This window comes from Arachis ipaensis, chromosome B1 (genome assembly GCF_059453495.1).
Source record: "Arachis ipaensis isolate K30076 ecotype BB chromosome B1, ASM5945349v1, whole genome shotgun sequence".
NCBI classification, from domain to species: domain Eukaryota; kingdom Viridiplantae; phylum Streptophyta; class Magnoliopsida; order Fabales; family Fabaceae; genus Arachis; species Arachis ipaensis.
In genome coordinates, this window is record NC_142436.1 from 142,310,741 (window position 1) to 142,330,705 (window position 19,965).

The 19,965-nt window shown below is 30.8% G+C and overlaps 1 protein-coding gene and 1 pseudogene across 1 annotated transcript; one reads left to right on the plus strand and one right to left on the minus strand.

Annotated features, from left to right (window-relative positions):
• Positions 1 to 816: 816 nt before the first annotated feature.
• LOC148578688 (uncharacterized) lies at positions 817 to 2,359 on the minus strand. Its single transcript, XM_088503149.1, has 3 exons — positions 1,914 to 2,359; positions 1,304 to 1,538; positions 817 to 849 (listed from the first exon to the last, which is right to left on the minus strand). The coding sequence occupies exons 1-3, from the start codon at positions 2,357 to 2,359 to the stop codon at positions 817 to 819; spliced, it is 714 nt and encodes a 237-aa protein (XP_088359275.1).
• Positions 2,360 to 3,627: 1,268 nt separating this feature from the next.
• On the plus strand, positions 3,628 to 18,628 carry LOC110266922 (putative LRR receptor-like serine/threonine-protein kinase At3g47570 pseudogene; annotated as a pseudogene).
• Positions 18,629 to 19,965: the final 1,337 nt, after the last annotated feature.

Here is a 19,965-nt window from a genome sequence, read left to right on the forward strand (position 1 = left end):
TTTCTAATGACCTTTTAGTAGAAAATCCATCTTTTGATTTAAAAGAAGATTTTACTTATTTGTCTAATTGACAAGGTTCACAAGTAATATCTTTGTCAAATTTAATGTTTGGAATTCCTCTAACCAAATTCTTCTTAACAAGTTTAGAAATTTGGTACATGCTTGCATGTCCTAATTTCTTGTGCCAAAGCTATTTTTTAGATTCAATAGAAGTAAAACATGTTAGATTTTGATCTTTTAAATTCTCTAGAGTAAGTCCATATACATTGTTGCATCTTTTTACCTCAAACAAAATATCACCCGATTTTTCACAAACAACTAAGCAATCCAATCTTCTAAAAGTAACTAAATATCCAAGATCACAAAGTTGGCTAATGCTTAGAAGATTATGCTTCAAACCATCAACAAGCAAGACATCATTTATAAAAGAAGAAAAGTTCTTACCCACTTTACCTATAGTCACAATTTTTCCCTTTTCATTGTCACCGAAAGTAACAAATTCACCATCATATTCATCAAGCTTGATGAAGAATGTTGACTTTCCAGTCATATGCCTAGAGCATCTACTATCCATATACCACATGTTGTCTTTTCTCTTGGATGCTAGGCAAACCTACAAAAAAGTTTAAGTGACCTTAGGTATCCAAATATTTTTGGATCCTTTTATGTCAAACCATCTTATTTGTCCCAAGCCATTATAGTTACCAACAATTTTATAAATTTTATCTCCAACCATTCTTTCACTTATGAAATATTGAATCGAAAAGTGACCATCCCAATTGCATAATCTACAAAACGTTTTAGGTTGTTGTTTTTTCAGGTTGGTTGGGTTTTGAAATCTAATATCATCTGAAGTGGAATCCATATTAGCAAATGGGAAATTTTCAAAAACAGTTTTTAAATTTTTATGAAAACCCAACCCAACTTTTTCATAAAGAGGTTTTTGATTAGTCAAAAGATTATTTAAATTTTCTGAACTTGAAACAAATTTAGCCAGATCTTCTTTCAATCTTTTCACCTCTTTATGCAACCTTTCATTTTTCTCAAAATAATTTAGATTTGCAATTACAGAATGATAGAATTCACAGCTCTTAATTTTAGCCTTTAACTGGTTATTTTCTTCAACAAGATCAACAGCAGTTTTGGCTTCCCTTAATTTATCTTTGAGAAAACTATTTTCTACTTTTAGAATAGTAACTTGAGATTCAAGATCATAGTTTTTATTTAAGAAGCATCTGATTTTTTCATTGAGATAATCTATCATAAGATGAAGGTCTTCCTTAGAGGGTTCATTAAAAGTTACCTCATCAATGTGGTCGGCCATGAGACAAGTTTGAGATTTAGTCTCCGATTCATCTTCATCTTCAGAGTCATTTTCCAAGTCTTCCCAGGATGCCATGAGTCCCTTCTTCTTTTCCCTTTTTGCCTTGTCCTCCTTTTTCAGCTTTGGACAGTCAAACCTGTAATGCTCAGCTTCTCTGCAGTTGTGGCAAATGACCTTGCTTAAATAATCCCTCTTAGGTTTCCTTGAAGTGCCTCCTTTGTTTCGTTCCTTCTGTTTCATCATTCTCTTAAATTTCTTAGCAAACAAAACAAAGTTATCGTTGGATAAATCATCGCTGGATTCATCATCCAGAGATTCAGTGACAAATTTGAGAGCAACTCATTTCTTTTTAGTATCTTTTTTCAAATAAGTATTTTCAAAAGCAAGTAAGTTTCTTCTCAGATCATCATAGGTCATTTCATCAATGCCACTACTCTCAGCTATTACTATAGCCTTGGTTTCCCACTCTTTAGTGAGAGATCTCAAGATTTTCCTCACAAGCATAGATTCTGAATGTCTGATTCCCATAGCATCCAAGCCAGTGATGATAATGTTGAATTTTTCAAATATTTCATCAATTGTTTTTTCTTCCTTCATTGAGAACATTTCGTATTCTCTGTTTAGCATGTCTATTCTGGATCTTTTGACTTGGATTGTGCCTTCATGAGTAACTTGGAGCTTGTCCCAGATTTCCTTTGCTGTTGTGCATCTTGATACTCGTCGGTATTCCTCGAAGCTAACAGCACAGTTGAGCAAGTTGACAGCTTTAGCGTTGAGCTCTATTTTCTTTTTGTCATCTTCATTCCAATCGGCCTCAGCTTTGGGAACAACCACACCATCAGCTCCTGTTGTGGTTGGAAATTGTGTACCTTCCAGGATTATCTTCCAAAGCCTGTAATCTATAAACTGAACAAAAATTTTCATTCTTTCTTTCCAGTAGTTGTAGTTCTTCCCATTGAAGAATGGGAGTCTGTTGCTTGATTGCCCTTCTGTCAGAGTAAAGGCCACTAGATTTGAACCACTGCTGTCTGCCATCAGAATCTTTCCTCCAAGCTGCAAAGTTTGATCTTTTTGAGACCAAGCCCTGATACCAATTGATGGTAATCAGTGGCTAAGAGAAGGGGGATTGAATCGTAACCACTTTTTGCTGAATATTAATTTTTTTCTTTTAAAGAAACTTCAGGAGATAATTCTATTTTTGTCTCGTGCCGAGTTGAGAGACACTTTTGTTTTGTCTCGTGCCGAGTTGAGAGACACTTTTGTTTTTGTGTCCTGATAACCAGAAACTGAGAAAGGAGTAGGGAAGAAGAAATAACACTAGATATATCCTGGTCCAGCTACTAAGTGCAATGCAGCCTACATCCAGTCTCCATCACAATAATGATGGAATTTCACTATATTTTTACAACATTACAAACACCAATTTTTCCTAGGAACTACCCATTCCTATTTGGGACAAATCCAGAATCTACACCCAATCTGAATTTGACTAGGACTCAAAATCTAGCTTTCAACTGCAAAGTGCTAACCCAACTTGCAAGGGAATTCCCACAGGATCATGAAACACAATAGAAAGATGTAGAAAGAAACTCTGAGACATCTATGGCTTTTTCTCTAATTTTGATCACTGTCTTTTTTCTCTCACTGGCTTTTTCTTACCATGTTTTCCTTTTTCACCATGAGACTCAGACAGAGAAAACTAAGAAAAAGAAACTAAATGAACATCATTGAAGGAGAAGAACTCAGGAAGCTTCAGGGTAGCTATGAGAACTCTGTGCTTTTCACTTACTCTCCTTGATCTCAACCCTTGACCGTTCACCTTTAATATAGAAGGGGAGGCTTCCAAGGTTGAAACCCTAACCTAACAACTTCTTCTCCTACTAAAGAGTAGCAGCGGCTTCATCAGAAGGGGTTGAGAAAACCGAGGCTGATGCATGCAAGCTTACCTCATCACTCTCACCCTTTTTCATCAAGTTTCTTCAATCTGGACCTTTGATCTTTACTTTTGCCCCAAGACTGAATTCAGACCCTTGATGAGCTTCTGACCTTGGACAGCTTCAAGCTTTCTATTTTTTGCTTCTATCTACTTGAGACTCAGAGGCTATCTTCTTTTTTAAAGAACAAAAATGGAAATGAACTTTTATCAAGCTTGATCTTCTTCCTGATAGAGGCAGATTGCTTCTTTTCTTGGCAACAAAAATCTTTCCTTCTGTAGTAATGATCCTCCTTAGCCTTTCTTCTTAATAGCATTTTTCTTCTGATATCTTCTTCTATCTTCTTCTTCTATCTTCTTCTTTCTATATTTCAATGTTTTTCACAATAAGTTAAAAGGAAAAATCCCTGATAGGGGACCTTTTGCAAACTTCTCAGCTCAGTCGTTCATGGGGAATAAAGGATTATGTGGTGCTCCATGTTTCCATTTTTCGGAATGTAAAATTGAAAAATCCCGAAAATGGAATGCACATATTGTGTTGACATATATTTTATCTGCAGCAATAGTTGCCACCCTTCTTGTGGCATTCCTTTGCATCCTAAAATTCCGGAAGCACAAGGTGGTCAACAATTCAGAGGTGGATCAATCGGGAGCAAGATGGAGAAGAATATCATACTATGAAATTCAGCAAGCAACAGATAGGTTCAATGATGGCAACTTGCTTGGTGTAGGGAGTTTTGGAAGAGTGTATAAAGGAGTACTCTCATATGGGACGAACGTTGCAGTGAAAGTGTTTAATCTGGGACTAGAAGGAGCATTCAGGAGTTTCGATGCTGAATGTGAGATATTGCGCAGTGTCCGCCATCGAAACTTAACCAAAATCATTAGCAGCTGCAGCAACATGGACTTCAAGGCATTGATCCTAAGCTACATGCCTAATGGGAGTTTAGAGAGGTGGCTTCACTCGGAACACCATGGCTTGAGTATGATCCAGAGGCTAAACATAATGATAGATGTTGCAGAAGCAATGGATTACCTGCATAATGGTGGTTCTGTACCAATTATACACTGTGATTTGAAACCCAGCAACATATTACTAGATGAAGACATGGTTGCCCACGTGACTGATTTTGGCATTGCAAAATTGCTGAGTGGGGATGACTCCATCACTCAAACCATGAACCTAGCCACAATAGGCTATATGGCCCCTGGTGAGTTTCTTATTTAATGTTATGGATACCTAACTTAATTAGTTAGCAATTAATTAGTTAGCAGTTAGTTAGGCTCTTAGCTCACTTGTATATATATATATATATATATATATATACCTTACTTGTAATTACTCACTTAGTCAATGAAATCATTCTTTTCTCTCCATTCCCTTTCACATTCAATATGGTATCAGATGTAATTCTTCTTCACACTTCCGCATTATTCTCTCCATTCATTCTTTGATTTTCTCGGGAAAATTTCTCGATTTTCCATTCTTCTTTCTCGCTCTTTTTCGTTTCATCAAGAACATTCTTCCTAAGTCGATACCTCCTCTTTTTCCCTATTCTTCTACTCATCAATCAGAATGTCTGCGATTTCTGTATCCACAGTTCCTCACGGAGATTCCAATACTTATCGAGCTCCGGCACCGGCACCGCCCTCGCCGATTCCTGATGCGTATCTGCTCCAGTCCGGTGATCACCCAGGGCTCGTGCTTGTTTCACAACCCCTACAAGAAGAAAACTACGCTTCTTGGTGTAGATCGATGAGACTTGCGTTGAGTGGAAAACTCAAAATCTGCTTCATCGATGGCTCCCTTTCGAAGCCAGATCCAGTTCTTGACCCTGCACTCGCTGAATCGTGGCAGTGCACGAACGACATCATCACTACGTGGTTTTCGAATGCGATCTCCAAGGATATTGCGGCAAGCGTCATCTATGCTGGATCCGCGGCTTTACTTTGGCAAGATTTGGAGACTCGCTTCTCTCAGAGCAACGCACCTCGCATCTTTGAGCTGAAGAGGTCACTCATGTCTCTGACTCAAGGTTCTCTCTCGGTCTCACAGTATTTTACAAAGTTGAAGATACTTTGGGAAGAACTCAACACCTTCAAGCCATTAGTATCTTGTTCCTGTGGTGGCGTTAAGCCGATTCAAGCCTTTCTTGATCAAGAATATGTGATGTTGTTCCTTATGGTTCTCAATGAGAATTTGGCAAGTTCGAAGCCAGATCCTGTTGTCAGATCCACTGCCTCCGATTGGAAAAGTCTTTTCTCTTGTGTTGCAAGAGGAGAAGCAGAGAGCACTCACCTCTCCAAGCCAACATATGGCCTTTGCTGTTAAACAGTCTCCACGACCTACCTCTCCTTCTGGCCCCAAGGTGAAAGGGAGGAAAGATCGTCCACTCTGTGCTCATTGTGGGTTGTTGGGACATACTGAAGATAAATGTTATTGTCTCCATGGATATCCTCCTGGATATTCCCAAAACAAGCCTGTGAATGCCAAATCCCAAGTGCACCATGTTGCCAAGGTCGCTCATGATCAAGAAAGCCAAGATCCATCTCCAACATCCAGCTTTTCACCTACAGCGGCTCAGTACAACCAATTGATGACTCTCTTGCAAACTCAGCAAGCTCTTCAAGACATTGAACCTGAAATTTGTGCAGGTGAAGTGTTTTCCTCATGTTATTCGAATCAAATGGCAGAGGTTAGTTCTTGGATAGTTGATTCCGGAGCCACCACTCACATCACTAATTCTTTTAAATTTTTGGAAAATGCTAAACCTCTTACAAATCATTTTGTTGCTTTGCCTGACCATACCAAAATTCGTGCCTTAGCTATTGGTAATGTTATTCTTAATTCTTCTTTGATCCTTTACAATGTCATATTCATTCCCTCTTTCCGAGTTAATTTGATTTCTGTTAGTTCTTTGTTGAAATTGTCTAACTGCACAGTTCTCTTTTCTGACTTAGCCTTCATCATACAGGACAGGACCTCCAAGAAGGTGATTGGCAGAGGTGATGAAACTGATGACCTGTTTCTGCTACAATCACCCTTCACAGTTCATACTAGGAGTTCTGTTCAAAGCTGTCGATCAGTAACCAATGTTGATAGTACTATTTGGCATGCTCGTTTAGGTCACACTTCAGAAAAAGTCTTTAACAAATTGAGTCCTCTTTTGTCCAATAAAACTCTCAAATACAATCATTCTACTTGTGAAGTATGTCCCTTAGCTAAACTCAAGCATTTGTCTTTTTAATCCAATAATCATTTTTGTAAGAATTCCTTTGATTTGGTTCACTGTGATATTTGGGGCCCTTATAGAGCTCCAACTTATAATAACATGAGATATTTTCTTACTATTGTGGATGATTATTCTAGATTCACTTGGACATTTTTACTAAAATACAAATCTGATGCTTTTCACACTCTCATCAATTTCTTTAATATGATTGAAACTCAGTTTAATACTAGGGTAAAGCAGGTGAGATCAGACAATGCTAGTGAATTACTGCTCCTTGATTACCTGAATTCCAAGGGCATGCTTCATCAATTCTCCTGTGTGGAGCGGCCAGAACAAAATGCCGTTGTTGAAAGAAAGCACCAGCATCTACTCAATGTAGCCAGAGCATTGTTCTTTCAGTCCAAGGCCCCAATTGCCTTTTGGGGAGATTGTGTCTTGACTGCCACTTTCTCATCAATCGCTTACCAAGTCCAGCACTTCAACACTGCTCTCCATATGAAAGACTCTTCCTTAAGCAACCTGACTATCAGTCTTTGAGAGTCTTCGGCTGCTTGGCTCATGCGTCCTCTCTTCTATCTCAGAGACACAAGTTCTCCCCGAGAGCAGTGTGTGCAATCTTCATTGGCTATCCTTCTGGTTACAAGGGATACAAGTTGTATGACCCAGTGAACAAGAAGATTTTCATCTCCAGAGATGTATCCTTTATCGAAACTAAATTTCCCTTTCGACAATTAACCGATACTTCCAGGCCCATGGTGGACAATTTCCCTGACATAGTTATCTCAGCATCCATCACTGATGCAGTCCCTCTAGCAGCACTTACCAGCCCTCCTTCTGCCCAACCACCATCTCAACCATTTGTGGATATGCTAGTCACTGAACCTACCTTACAACATCAGTCTAATATTCCAAATTCATCAATTAACTTGAGAAAATCATCCAGACAACACAGACCACCACCTTACCTCAAGGATTATCAGTGCAATATTGTCTCTCATGGGACCCTAGATCAGTTTCAACACATCTCACACCATCACTCCCATTTTATAGCTAATGTTGCTGCAATTCCTGAGCCCTCCTTCTTCCATCAAGCTGTGAAATACCCTGAGTGGAGGCAGGCTATGGATGAGGAGCTCCAAGCCATGGAGGCCACTAATACTTGGGCTTTAGTTCCTCTTCCACCAGGAAAACACACCATTGGATGTCGTTGGGTGTACAAAATCAAATGTAAGGTAGATGGCTCAGTAGAGCGCTATAAGGCCCGTTTGGTTGCAAAGGGCTATACGCAGCAGGCAAACATTGACTTTAAGGATACCTTCTCTCTCGTGGCCAAACTCACCACTGTCAGGGTTCTCCTTTCTTTGGCAGCCATCAACAATTGGTTTTTATTGCAACTAGATGTGAACAACGCCTTCTTGAACGGTGATTTGTTCGAAGAAGTTTATATGGACCTGCCTCTTGGTTACAAGTCCGAGAGCTCTGGACTCGTATGCAAGTTGAACAAGTCCATCTATGGTTTGAGACAAGCCTCAAGACAATGGTTCTATAAATTCACTTCAGCGCTGCTCACTCACAAGTTCAAATAGTCTAAGCATGATTACTCACTCTTCTCTTATGGTAGTGGTGACAAGATTGTTTAGTTGCTGGTTTATGTAGATGACATCATACTAGCCAGTCCTTCCAAGGATATGATGCATAAGGTGCAAAAACTGTTAGAGGCCTCCTTCAAATTGAAGATTCTGGGTGATTTGAAGTATTTCTTGGGTTTGGAACTAGCAAGGTCCAGCGATGGAATTGTCCTCAGCCAAAGAAAGTACGCCTTAAGCATCTTGGAGGACACTAATTTTACAGATTCCAAGTCTGTTTCTCTGCCTATGGAGGCTAACCTCAGGCTGAACGACTCCAATGGTGATTTACTTGCAGACTCCTCCATCTACCGGAGACTAATAGGGAGGTTAATGTACCTCACCATATCCCGTCCGGACATTACCTATGCGGTGTCTACCCTTAGTCAATTCTCGTCTAAGCCTAGAACTACTCACATGAATGCACTTCACCATCTCTTGCGATACTTGAAAGGAACCGTGGGTCAAGGGTTATTATTTTCTGCAAAATTAGAAAAGAGGTTAATGGCTTATGCGGATGCAGATTGGGCGGGATGTCCCGACACTACGAGAAGCGTTTTAGGTTACTGTGTGTTCATTGGGGACTCTCTGATTTCCTGGAGATAAAAGAAACAACAAACGGTTTCCCGATCATCTGCTGAATCTAAATACAGAGCTATGGCAGCTGTGGCTGTTGAATTGACTTGGCTGACAAGACTCCTATCTGATTTTCAAATCAAGGCACCATCTTCCATGCTGTTTTGTGACTCTATGTCAGCCATCCACATTGCATAAAATCTCACATTCCACGAGAGGACCAAGCATATTGAGGTAGACTGCCATTTTGTTCGAGAGAAAGTTGTGGCAGGATTCATCAAACTGATCCATGTTCGAACTCAGCATCAGCTTGCCGATGTCTTCACGAAGCCGGTAACTCCAACCCAGTTCCACAATCTCATCTCCAAGTTTGGCGTGATCAACATATACCTGCCAATTTGAGGGGAGATGTTATAGATACCTAACTTAATTAGTTAGCAATTAATTAGTTAGCAGTTAATTAGTTAGCAGTTAGTTAGGCTCTTAGCTCACTTGTATGTATATATATATATATATATATATACCAATATATAAAGGCAATACCAGAGTTTGGTGTCCAATTTTGGTAGACATCATTTGCCCTCAAATAATTTATTTTACAAACTAAAATTATGGACAAAATAGTAAAAATACATTTTTGTTTTTAATTAAAAATCATTAACCCACAAAAAAGTCAAATAACTACCCACTAAAATGAAAACAGTTTTGTTACTTCTATTAACTTCCCACTAAAATGAAAACAGTTCTATTACTTCTATAAATATAACAACACATCTTCTATTGCCTCCATCCACTGCAGTTTGGATTTTACTTTTTTATATTTTTTTTGCTGTTTGGTTCTTTGGTTCTTTGGTTCTTCTCCTGCCTTCAACACTCTCGCCTCCATCCTCTTCCATTACATTCATCCACTGCAGTTACAAATTTTATTCAGTTACTACTTTTACGCATAACATTCACTTATATCTCTTCTTCTCTTTAGTTTACTTTATCTAATCTATATTTTCAGTCATTTCTCTGCTTTTTTAATTTATTCTCAACTTTTGACGTATGAAAACAGTACTGTATCTCCTTTTATTTTTATCAATTTATTAGATTGATATATAACATTTAAATGTGGCAAGATAATAACTATGTTATACATTTTTTATTGTTTTAATCTTTATGATTATTTTCTTCTCTTTATTTTTCTATCTCATGAGCCATGTAAGTTTTAATTTATTATTTTTCATATATATTATACGTCTAACAACAATATATAGAATCAATACAGAGAATTGACTATGACTTTGGTGTCTAATTTTTTGGACTATATTAATCCTACAATAAACTATTTTGAAAACTAAATTATAAGGACAAAATAGACATAAAATTTGTTTTAAAAAATCCAATAACTTCCTACTAAAATGACAATTTTAAAAAATGTAAGACAGTCTGCAAATTGCTAATAAATAAAAAGAAAATGAACTGGTATGAATATCAATATCTTCACATTCTTCGTCATCTTCATGCTTTGTTTAATTTTATGTTAGTTTTAGTTTATATCGTTTGTTCTATCAATATCTTCATGCTTTGTTTAATTATATGTTAGTTTTAGTTTATATAGTTTGTTCTATCAATGTCTTCGCATTCTTTATCATGTTCATATTTTGTTTAATTTTATATTAATTTTAATTTATATCCTTTTGTTTTGAGTATGTTATCCTTTCAGTAGTTTAGTTTTTACTTTTTTGTATTTTTCTTGCTGTTCTATTATTCTCCTTTCTTCAACACTCTCGCCTTCGTCTTGTTCCATTGCCTTCATTAACTACAGTTGTTAATTTCATTCAGTTTTATAGTTGTTACTACTTTCACATATAACATCCACTTATATCTTTTTTTCTCTTTAGTTTACTTATTTAATCTATATTTTCAATCATTCATCTACCTTTTTAATTTATTCTCAACTTTTGACGTATGAAAATACTACTATGTCTTTTTTTTTATCAATTTAATGTAGAAAGAAATATTTTTTTTTGTCTTATCAATTTGATGCAGAAAGAAAACAGTTTCTTTTTATTTGATATGTGTTTTATGTTTTTTATATGTCCTTACCTATCACTAATTGAATGAAAGAGTTCTATAAATATTTTGTTAACTTATTTTTTTTAAATTACTTTGTAATAATTTTTTTTAAATTTTTTAAAATATTAATTATGTAGAGTATTATGTTCAAAATTTGAATACATATTTACTTTAAAAATAAATTAAATTATTAATTTTGTCTACCACAATATTATTTATTTTGCATATTGGCTAAGTTATATGATTGGCATATATATATATAGGACGCAAGAAAATTCGCACCCATCAAAGATTCGTTAAAAACATTAATATGTTAATTTCCTAAACTATCTAAGCTATTAATTATGTAGAGTACTGGATTTGATATTTAATTATATAGAATACTATGGTTGACATTTATTAATTTCCTAAATTGTATTGCAAAAAAATTAGTTAATTTTATATTATTTGTTTGTCACATAATTAACATATAACAGATAAAAAAAAGCCTACACCTATCAGGAGAATGAAAAATTCTCACACATATTTTGTTTACTTCTTTTTTTTTATTTGTAATCTATTTTACATTGGATAATATTATTTTTATTAATTATTAGTTCGACATATAAGTGATATAACACAACAAATGTAGCAATATACAAACTTTGTTAATTGATTTTTTAAATGATCTGGTGACCTAAGATAAGAATTTTGTTAATTAATTTTGTTAATCTCTTTTTTATTTTTAATCTATTTTATATTAGATAATATTATTTTTTATTAATTATTAGATTTACATATAACATTTAAATGTGGCAAAATAAAAACTATGTTATACATTTTTTATTGTTTCAACCTTTTTATTGTTTCAACCTTTATATATATATATATATATATATATATATATATATATATATATATATTCTATTTTTTAAACCATTTTATTTTAATAGATTTTTTAATTAATTAATTTTATTGTATTTTTCTTTTACTTTAAAAACTTTAGGGGTCTAATGATCGTCCGTTTAAACAATTTCAATTATACAATCAAAAAGTAGTTCAAGAGAATAGGTTTGAATTTTGATAATTTATTAAGTCTAATTTTTATACAAAAGGTTAAAAATATTCTGAATTTAAAAAACTATTTAATAATAAAATTGAGTTTGTTCAAAATTGTAGATAGAGAAAAAAAAGTTAAAATTTTTTAACTAATTACAAAAATTCACCACCATCAAAGTCATTAAATTTGAGTATATTAAGTGAGGATTAATAAGAAGCAAACCAGAACAATAAATCTAAAAGTTTTCAAAACTATTTTATGAACAAACAAAATAATAAAAAGATTCGCATTAGATTATGAAAGTTAATCTCATCCTTATAATACAATGGCATTATTTCAAAACATGTAAAATAAAATAGAAAGTGCACTTAAATTAATGTGCACAATAAAATAAATATAAAACTTAGATAGTAGCAGTCAAATATGAATAGCAATGGTTGCCTTTTGTCCCAACGTACTATATTAAATTGCGACTTAAATTTATAATTATTAGTTTAAAAACTTACAATTATGTATTTTTTTTATTATTTTAGTTAAAAGTAATATATGTTGATATTGTTTTTTAGGATTATTGACATCAAATTTTGATAATTTGAAAAAAAAATTAAATGCTTTATATCTTACTTCTTTTAACAAAACTTCAACAACTCATAAAAGTTAACAGAACAGATAGTTATAAATCAAAGTGATAGACAAGATTGAAAGTTGCGATAATAATATTTGGTGATAATTAATTATGGTCGGGTGAAGAGAAGGTGGAAGGAGAAGAAAAAAATGAGAAAGGAGAATAAGGTAATATAATAATGACGATGAGACCATGAAAACAGTATGTGTATAAAGAATAATAATAAGAAAAAAAAAAGTGTTTGATATAATAAAGTGATATAATAAAATATAAATTAATAATTTTGAAAAAATAACAAAATTAAAGATAATTTAAAAAGAAAATTAAAATATTTTTTATCAATTAGAATTATGCATGAAGATAAATAATAGTGTTTTAAATACAAATTTTTATCTCGACTTCAAATTAAATATTATTAAAAATAAATAACTAAACTTAATAACATTTATAAATAGTTAATTTGTAAATAATGTTTTTAAATTTTTATTTTGATTTTGTTACCTATAATAACAACATACTAAATTTGTTTAATATCTTATTTAATTTAAAATTATAAATTTTATACGTTCTAAAAGTTAATTTGATAATTTGGATAAAAATTTTAAATGCTTTATGTCTTACTTCTTTTAGCAAAATTTCAACAACTCATAAAAGTTAATATAATAGATGGTTATAAATCAAAGTGATAGACAAGATTAAAAATTGCGATAATAATACTTGGTAATAATTAATTACGGTCGGGTGAAGAGAAGGTGGAAGAAGAAGGAATAAATGAGAAAGGAAAACAAGGAAATATAATAATGGCAATCAGATAATGATAAGTATGTGTTTAGAGAAAGATAGTAAGAGAAAGAATAATGTTTAATATAGTAAGGGGATATAATAAAAATATAAATTAAAAATTTTAAAAATAATAAGATTAAAAAAATTTAAAAATTAAATATAAAATTTAAAAAAATAAAATATTTTTTAACAATTGGAATTATGCACGAAGATAAAGAGTCTTTTGAATATAAATTTTTATGTCGGTCTCAAATTAAATACTATTAAAAATAAATAATTAAACTACTTAATAACGTTTATAAATATTAAATTTGTAAATAATATTTTTAAATTTATATTTTGATTTTGTTACACATAATTTTTAATTGAATAATATTGAAGTGTTTAAATAATTATTTTTATGGTCAATAAATTGACAGTTTTTCAAAACTCGAAAAGTTATTGATAAGGAGATGTATGATGAATTATGAATGATTTTTTCTAAATACATAATTTTTATACTCTCCTATTTTTTTATTAATTATTCTTACAGTTTGATATTTAAAAAAAAAAAGCACTCATATTTCTTCTATCTTTCACTATTTATAAAAAAATGAAGGCTCTTTATATTCAGATTCATATTTTGACCTACCACTTAAAATATATGAAGACAAATATGAATATTCATGACATTTAAGTAAAAATTATTTTTTGTAAATAACTAACATATATTTTGGTTTATGTATACTCTTTTTGAATTAGGATAATGTTATTATCATTTTTTAAACTATATTTTTTCTGATAATATATATACCTCTCTATTGCGAGCTTTTATAATTTAATATTTTAAAAAAAATTTATAATAATTTTAATTTTAATAAAATATGATATAAATAAGGTCACGTCAATATTAAAATAAAAAATACTTATCTAATAAATTTAAAGAGGGAATAATATATTAACAAAAAAATAAAATTAATTTTTTAAAAATAATAGAAAAGCAGCTGAACAGGCACGATAGTGCCTGTTGAGCCGCTAGTATATATAATGGGAAAACCCACTTTTGGTGTCCAATTTTTTTTTCCATTTTTATCCTTTTTAATAACTTACTTCCAGTTACAGCATTCTACTACTTCATTTCCATTTACGTTCACATCAATATAACTTCTCCCGTTAATTTCTCTCACATCACGTTACTGCATCCGTTACAGAATTCTACTACTTAATTCCCACTACTGCATGCATCAGTTCATTTCTCTCACATCAGTCAGTTACTGCATCAATTGTATTATTCTCAATTTTTTCTCTTAATCTCTCTCACTTCACTGGTTACTCCATATCTCTCTATAATAGAAAAAATTTCCTTCATTTCTCTTCCATCTTTTTCTGCATTCTTCTCATTTCGCCTAAATATAATGTAAAATTTACTGTAATTTATTTTTTGTCATTAAATAAAAGTGTAGAACTGTATTTATATGCTTATCTATAACAATATATAATAGGAAAACTTACTTTTGGTGTCCAATTTTTTTTTTTCATTTTTATCATTTTTAATAACTTACTTCCAGTTATAACTTCTCCCGTTAATTTCTCTCACATCACGTTACTGCATCAGTTACAGAATTCTACTACTTAATTCCCACTACTGCATGCATCAGTTCATTTCTCTCACATCAGTCAGTTACTGCATCAATTGTATTATTCTCAATTTTTTCTCTTAATCTCTCTCACTTCACTGGTTACTCCATATCTCTCTATAATAGAAAAAATTTCCTTCATTTCTCCTCCATCTTTTTCTGCATTCTTCTCATTTCGCCTAAATATAATGTAAAACTTACTGTAATTTATTTTTCGTCATTAAATAAAAGTGTAGAATTGTATTTATATGTTTATTTGATTAATTATAGTTGACAACATATCAATGGAAGATTCACGTGAAAGTGGTCGACGAACTTGGCAAGACTATACCAGACAACAAAGACAAAATATGAGTGAAGAATAGATGCAGCAACACCTTGCCAGAAGGCGTGCCAATTACCGAGAGAGTATTACGAGGAAAACAAATCGATACATCAAGTAGACCAACTAACATGGCAACACCATTACAAGATATCACAAATATACCCCCTCAACAATACTCTATATCAGGTACTCTAAGTTATACTTCTCATTAATAAATTTATGTTGTTAGTTTATCATTTAATATGAATTATTTTTTACGATATATCTATGTTACTGGACTCTTAGTACGTACTAATTATGTATAATTTATTTCTTGAGTGTACCCTTAAATTATCAAATTACATTATCTATAACAATATATAATGCCAAAACATGGAGGTTTGGTGTCCAATTTTCTATTTCCTATTTTAACCCTACTATATAATTCAAAAATATTATACAGTTACTTATTTCAGTAACAGTTAGAAAAATTCACATGTAACTTCTATTCAATTCTTTACTCCCACAATCTCTTTTTTTTTATTTTGTTCTGACTCTCCTTTATCTTATGAACTCTTCTCTGTACGGTACAATTATTTAAGTGAGTTTTTTTGACATCTTAAACTAGGTAAAGACGATGTCAAAAAATTTATTTTCGTGGCCATATATGAAATAAAAAAATAATTAGAAGCCAACAAGTGTTTAACGATAAATAGTTTTTTTGTATAGATCTTATTATATTCGGAGGTATTCATTTAAATTATGTTTTGTTTAATTTAATATTGGTCTTTGTTTGTATAGTGTTGTTTTAAGTATATCTGTGAGTACTGTACTCTGATGGTCTGTACAGTAGTTTAACCTCATTCTAATTATTCTATTAAATTTTTTTTTGTAATCATAAAAAATATATCTTTTTTATTTTTTTATAATTTTATCTATTTTACTGGTTCTTTTTTTACCTCCTAATAAACTTTGTTATATTTCTCTTGCTGCCATTATTTTTTTACCTTCAACGCTATCGATTTTATCACATCTATCGTTACAAATTTTATTTAATTTTAATGCAGTTACTACGTTCACGTATAACTTCTACTTATATTTTTTTCCTCTTTAATTTACTTATCCAATTAATATTTTCATGGTTCTTTTACTTTTTTTTTAATTTATTCCCAATATTTCACGTACAAAAGATAGTGTTCTATCTTTTTCTCTTACCAAGGAAGAACTAATTTTTTCATATTATATGTATTTTTTTTAAATATGTCTGTACCTATCAATGATGAATTGAAAAAGTCTAATATTTTGTTAAATTTATTTTTTTCTTTTTAAAATTACTTCATATGTGATAATATTATTTTTTTAATTTTAAAATTATTAATTATACAGAGTATTATATTTAAAATTTGAATACATGAATATTTATTTTTAAATTAAACCAAAATAAATGAATTATATTACAAAAATATAATTTATTTTGACTTCTATAATATCATTTGTTTGGCATATGGCACTGGTTATTTGATTAACATATAAAAGATGTAACATATAAATAGTGATAATTAATTACGGTGGATTGAAGAGAAGGTGGAAGAAGAAAAAAACGAGAAAGAACAAAGTAATATAATAACAGCGATTAGACAATGATAGGTATGTGTATAGAGAATAATAATAAGAGAAAGAATAGTGTTTGATATAGTAAGGGGATATAATAAAAATTATAAATTAATAATTTAGAAAAATAATGAAATTAAAAATATTTAAAAAATTAAATATAAAATTAAAAAAGAAAAATAAAATATTTAAAAAATTAAAAATTAAATATAAAATTAAATGCTTTATATCTTATTTTTTTAGCGAAACTTCAACAACTAATAAAAGTTAACGGAATAGATGGTTATAAATCAAAGTGATAGACAAGATTAAAATTTGCAATAATAATACTTGGTGATAATTAATTACTGACGGTCGGGTGAAGAGAAGATGGAAGGAAAAAAAAAAACGAGAAAGGAGAACAAGGTAATATAATAATAATAACGGCAATGAGACAATGACATACAGGTATGTGTATAGAATATAATAGTAAGAGAAAGAATAGTGTTTGATATAGTAAGGGATATAATAAAAATATAAATTAATAATTTTGAAAAAATAATAAAATTAAAGATATTTAAAAAAATTAAATATAAAATTAAAAAAAATATTTTTAACAATTGAAATTATGCATGAAAATAGAGAGTGCTTTGAATATAAATTTTTATCTCAGCTTCAAATTAAATACGAATTAAAAATAAATAATTAAACTTAATAACGTTTATAAATAGTTAATTTGTAAATAATGTTTCTAAATTTTTTTTTGATTTTATTACACATCATTTTTAATTGAATAATCTTAAAGGGTTTATATATTTATTTTTATGGTCAATAAATCTGACAGTTTTCTAAAACTAAAGAAGTTATTGATAAGAAGATGTATGATGAATTACGAAAGATTTTTTTCAGATACACAATTTTTATAATCTCCTATTTTATTTATTAATTATTCTTATATTTTGATATTTAAAACAAAAAAAATAAGCATTCTCATTTATTCTATTTTTTCACTATTTATAAAAAAATAAAAAACTCTTCGTATTTAGATTTATATTTTGGCCTGACACTTAAAAAAGATGAAGACAAATATGAATATCCATGATATTTAAGTAAAAATTATCTTTTGTAAATAACTAATATGTATTTTGATTTATATATACTTTTTTGAATTAAAATAATGTTATTATCATTATTTTTTGAATGATATTTTAGTTTATAATAATTTTAATTTTAATAAAATATAATATAAATAAAGTCACATCAACATTAAAATAAAAAAATATTTATCTAATAAATTTAAAAAATGAATAATATATTAACTAAAAAATAAAATTAATTTCTTAAAAACAATAGAAAAGCGGCTAAAATATGCCTGATGAGCCGCTAGTATATATATATATATATATGTGTGTACCTTGTAATTACTCACTTAGATAATGAAATCATTTTTTTCTCTCCATTCCCTTTCACATTCAATATTTAATCTTATGCTTTATGTAATAAACCTTGATAGCAATCAGCTATGAATCTAATAAAATTTGTTTTGTTTTCCACTTTGTTATTTTTCTTCTTATTCTGCAGAATATGGACTTGAGGGAAGAGTGTCTAGGCAAGGTGATGTGTATTGCTATGGAATTTTACTTATGGAGACCTTCACACAGAAAAAACCCACTGATAAAATGTTTGTGGGAGAGTTTAGCATCAAAGAGTGGGTGAAAATGCCGTGCCCTGATTCACTACTTGATATCATTGATGCAAAATTATTGGTGGAAGGAGGAGAAACAGATACTAAACGGGACTGCTTGTTGTCTATAATGACTTTAGCTCTGAATTGCTCAGCTGAGTCTCCGGGTGAAAGGACAAGAATGAAAGACGCTATGAATGCTCTTAAAAAGATTAAAAGATTACTCTTGAACTAAAATATATGCTTAAGTGTTAGGCTCAATTTACATATTTAGAATCATTTTTAGAAGTTCTCGTAACCCCTTTTGATTAAGATGTAACTTCTCATTTTAACCAAATTACTTCAATTATATGCTTTGCGAATTGGGATCGTGTTTCACCCGCACATACCGTAGTTATTTTTTCAAGAAAAAAAAGGAAAGCCTTATATATATATATATATATATATATTTATTTTGGAGTGTCATACACGATTTGCTAAAATAGAGTAAAATCCCTCCCCGATCCCTAACCATTTACGAAATTGACCTGGCGCCCCCTCACCATTGGAAATTAACAACGCGGTCCTTAACCATTCTCTCCGTGTGACCAAAAGGACCCTCTTACCGATACTTCCGGTTATTTTTTACCTGAAAACCGACAAGAGGGTCCTTTTGGTCACACGAGAGAATGGATAAGGATCGTGTTGTTATTTTCTAATGGTAAAGGGGCGCCAGGTCCTTTTCTAGATGGTTAGGGACTAAATATTTTAATAGTAGGATTACACGTAGAGACTAAATATTCTTTTTAGATTTTTAGAAGTAATATTTGTTTCATTCAAATGTTCGTGATATGACGAATTAATTTTAATTTAATTTTATGTATTTTTATTTTGTTTATTTAGTTACTAATTATGTCAGAGAATTTAGAGTTTTCTTTATTTAACCTAAAGTTGAGTGAGTTTCTTCGATTTAATTTCCAAACGAACAAATTAGATTGAGGTATTTCTTTCTTGTTGCATCAAGAAATTGAATAAAAGATCAACTGATTCTCTTTGTATTCAATTACTTGATGCAATAAGAAAGAAATACCTCAATATAATTTGTTCACTGATTTGGAAATTAAATCGAAGAAACTCATTCAACTTTAGGTTAAATAAAGAAAACTCTAAATCCTCTTACATAAAATTCAAATTAGTAACTAAATAAACAAAATTAAAATATGTAAAATTAAATTAAAATTAATTAGTCATATCACGAACATTTGGATGAAACAAATATCACTTCTAAAAATCTAAAAAGAATATTTAGTCTCTACATGTAACCCTACTATTAAAATTATGGTTGATGAATTTAATTTCACTAATAAGAAAAGCAGTTTAATTTTTCTAGAAAAAGGTGTATGGAATAATAATCTTAAACTAACTTTTTTTTTTAAGTTCAACAATATAGAACATACATGTCGTTCTTAAAACCCTAAATCCAAGACATAATAATGCTTAATCAACCCAAATAATTATCACTTTTGTGTTAAGTCTCGTTGTTAATGATTTCGTGCTATCTATTAAGTTTGACGTTGTTTGTTCTCCGTTCAC

What these genes read in the sequence shown, in the direction of transcription:
- LOC148578688 (XM_088503149.1), bottom strand. Translation starts at nt 2,359, where the DNA reads ATGGCAGACAGCAGTGGTTCAAATCTAGTGGCCTTTACTCTGACAGAA. An exon ending in GAAATGTTCTCAATGAAGGA is followed by an intron (nt 1,539 to 1,913) that starts AGAAAAAACAAT and finishes ACGAAACAAAGG; the next exon opens with AGGCACTTCAAGGAAACCTA. An exon ending in TGGCCGACCACATTGATGAG is followed by an intron (nt 850 to 1,303) that starts GTAACTTTTAAT and finishes ATTCCACTTCAG; the next exon opens with ATGATATTAGATTTCAAAAC.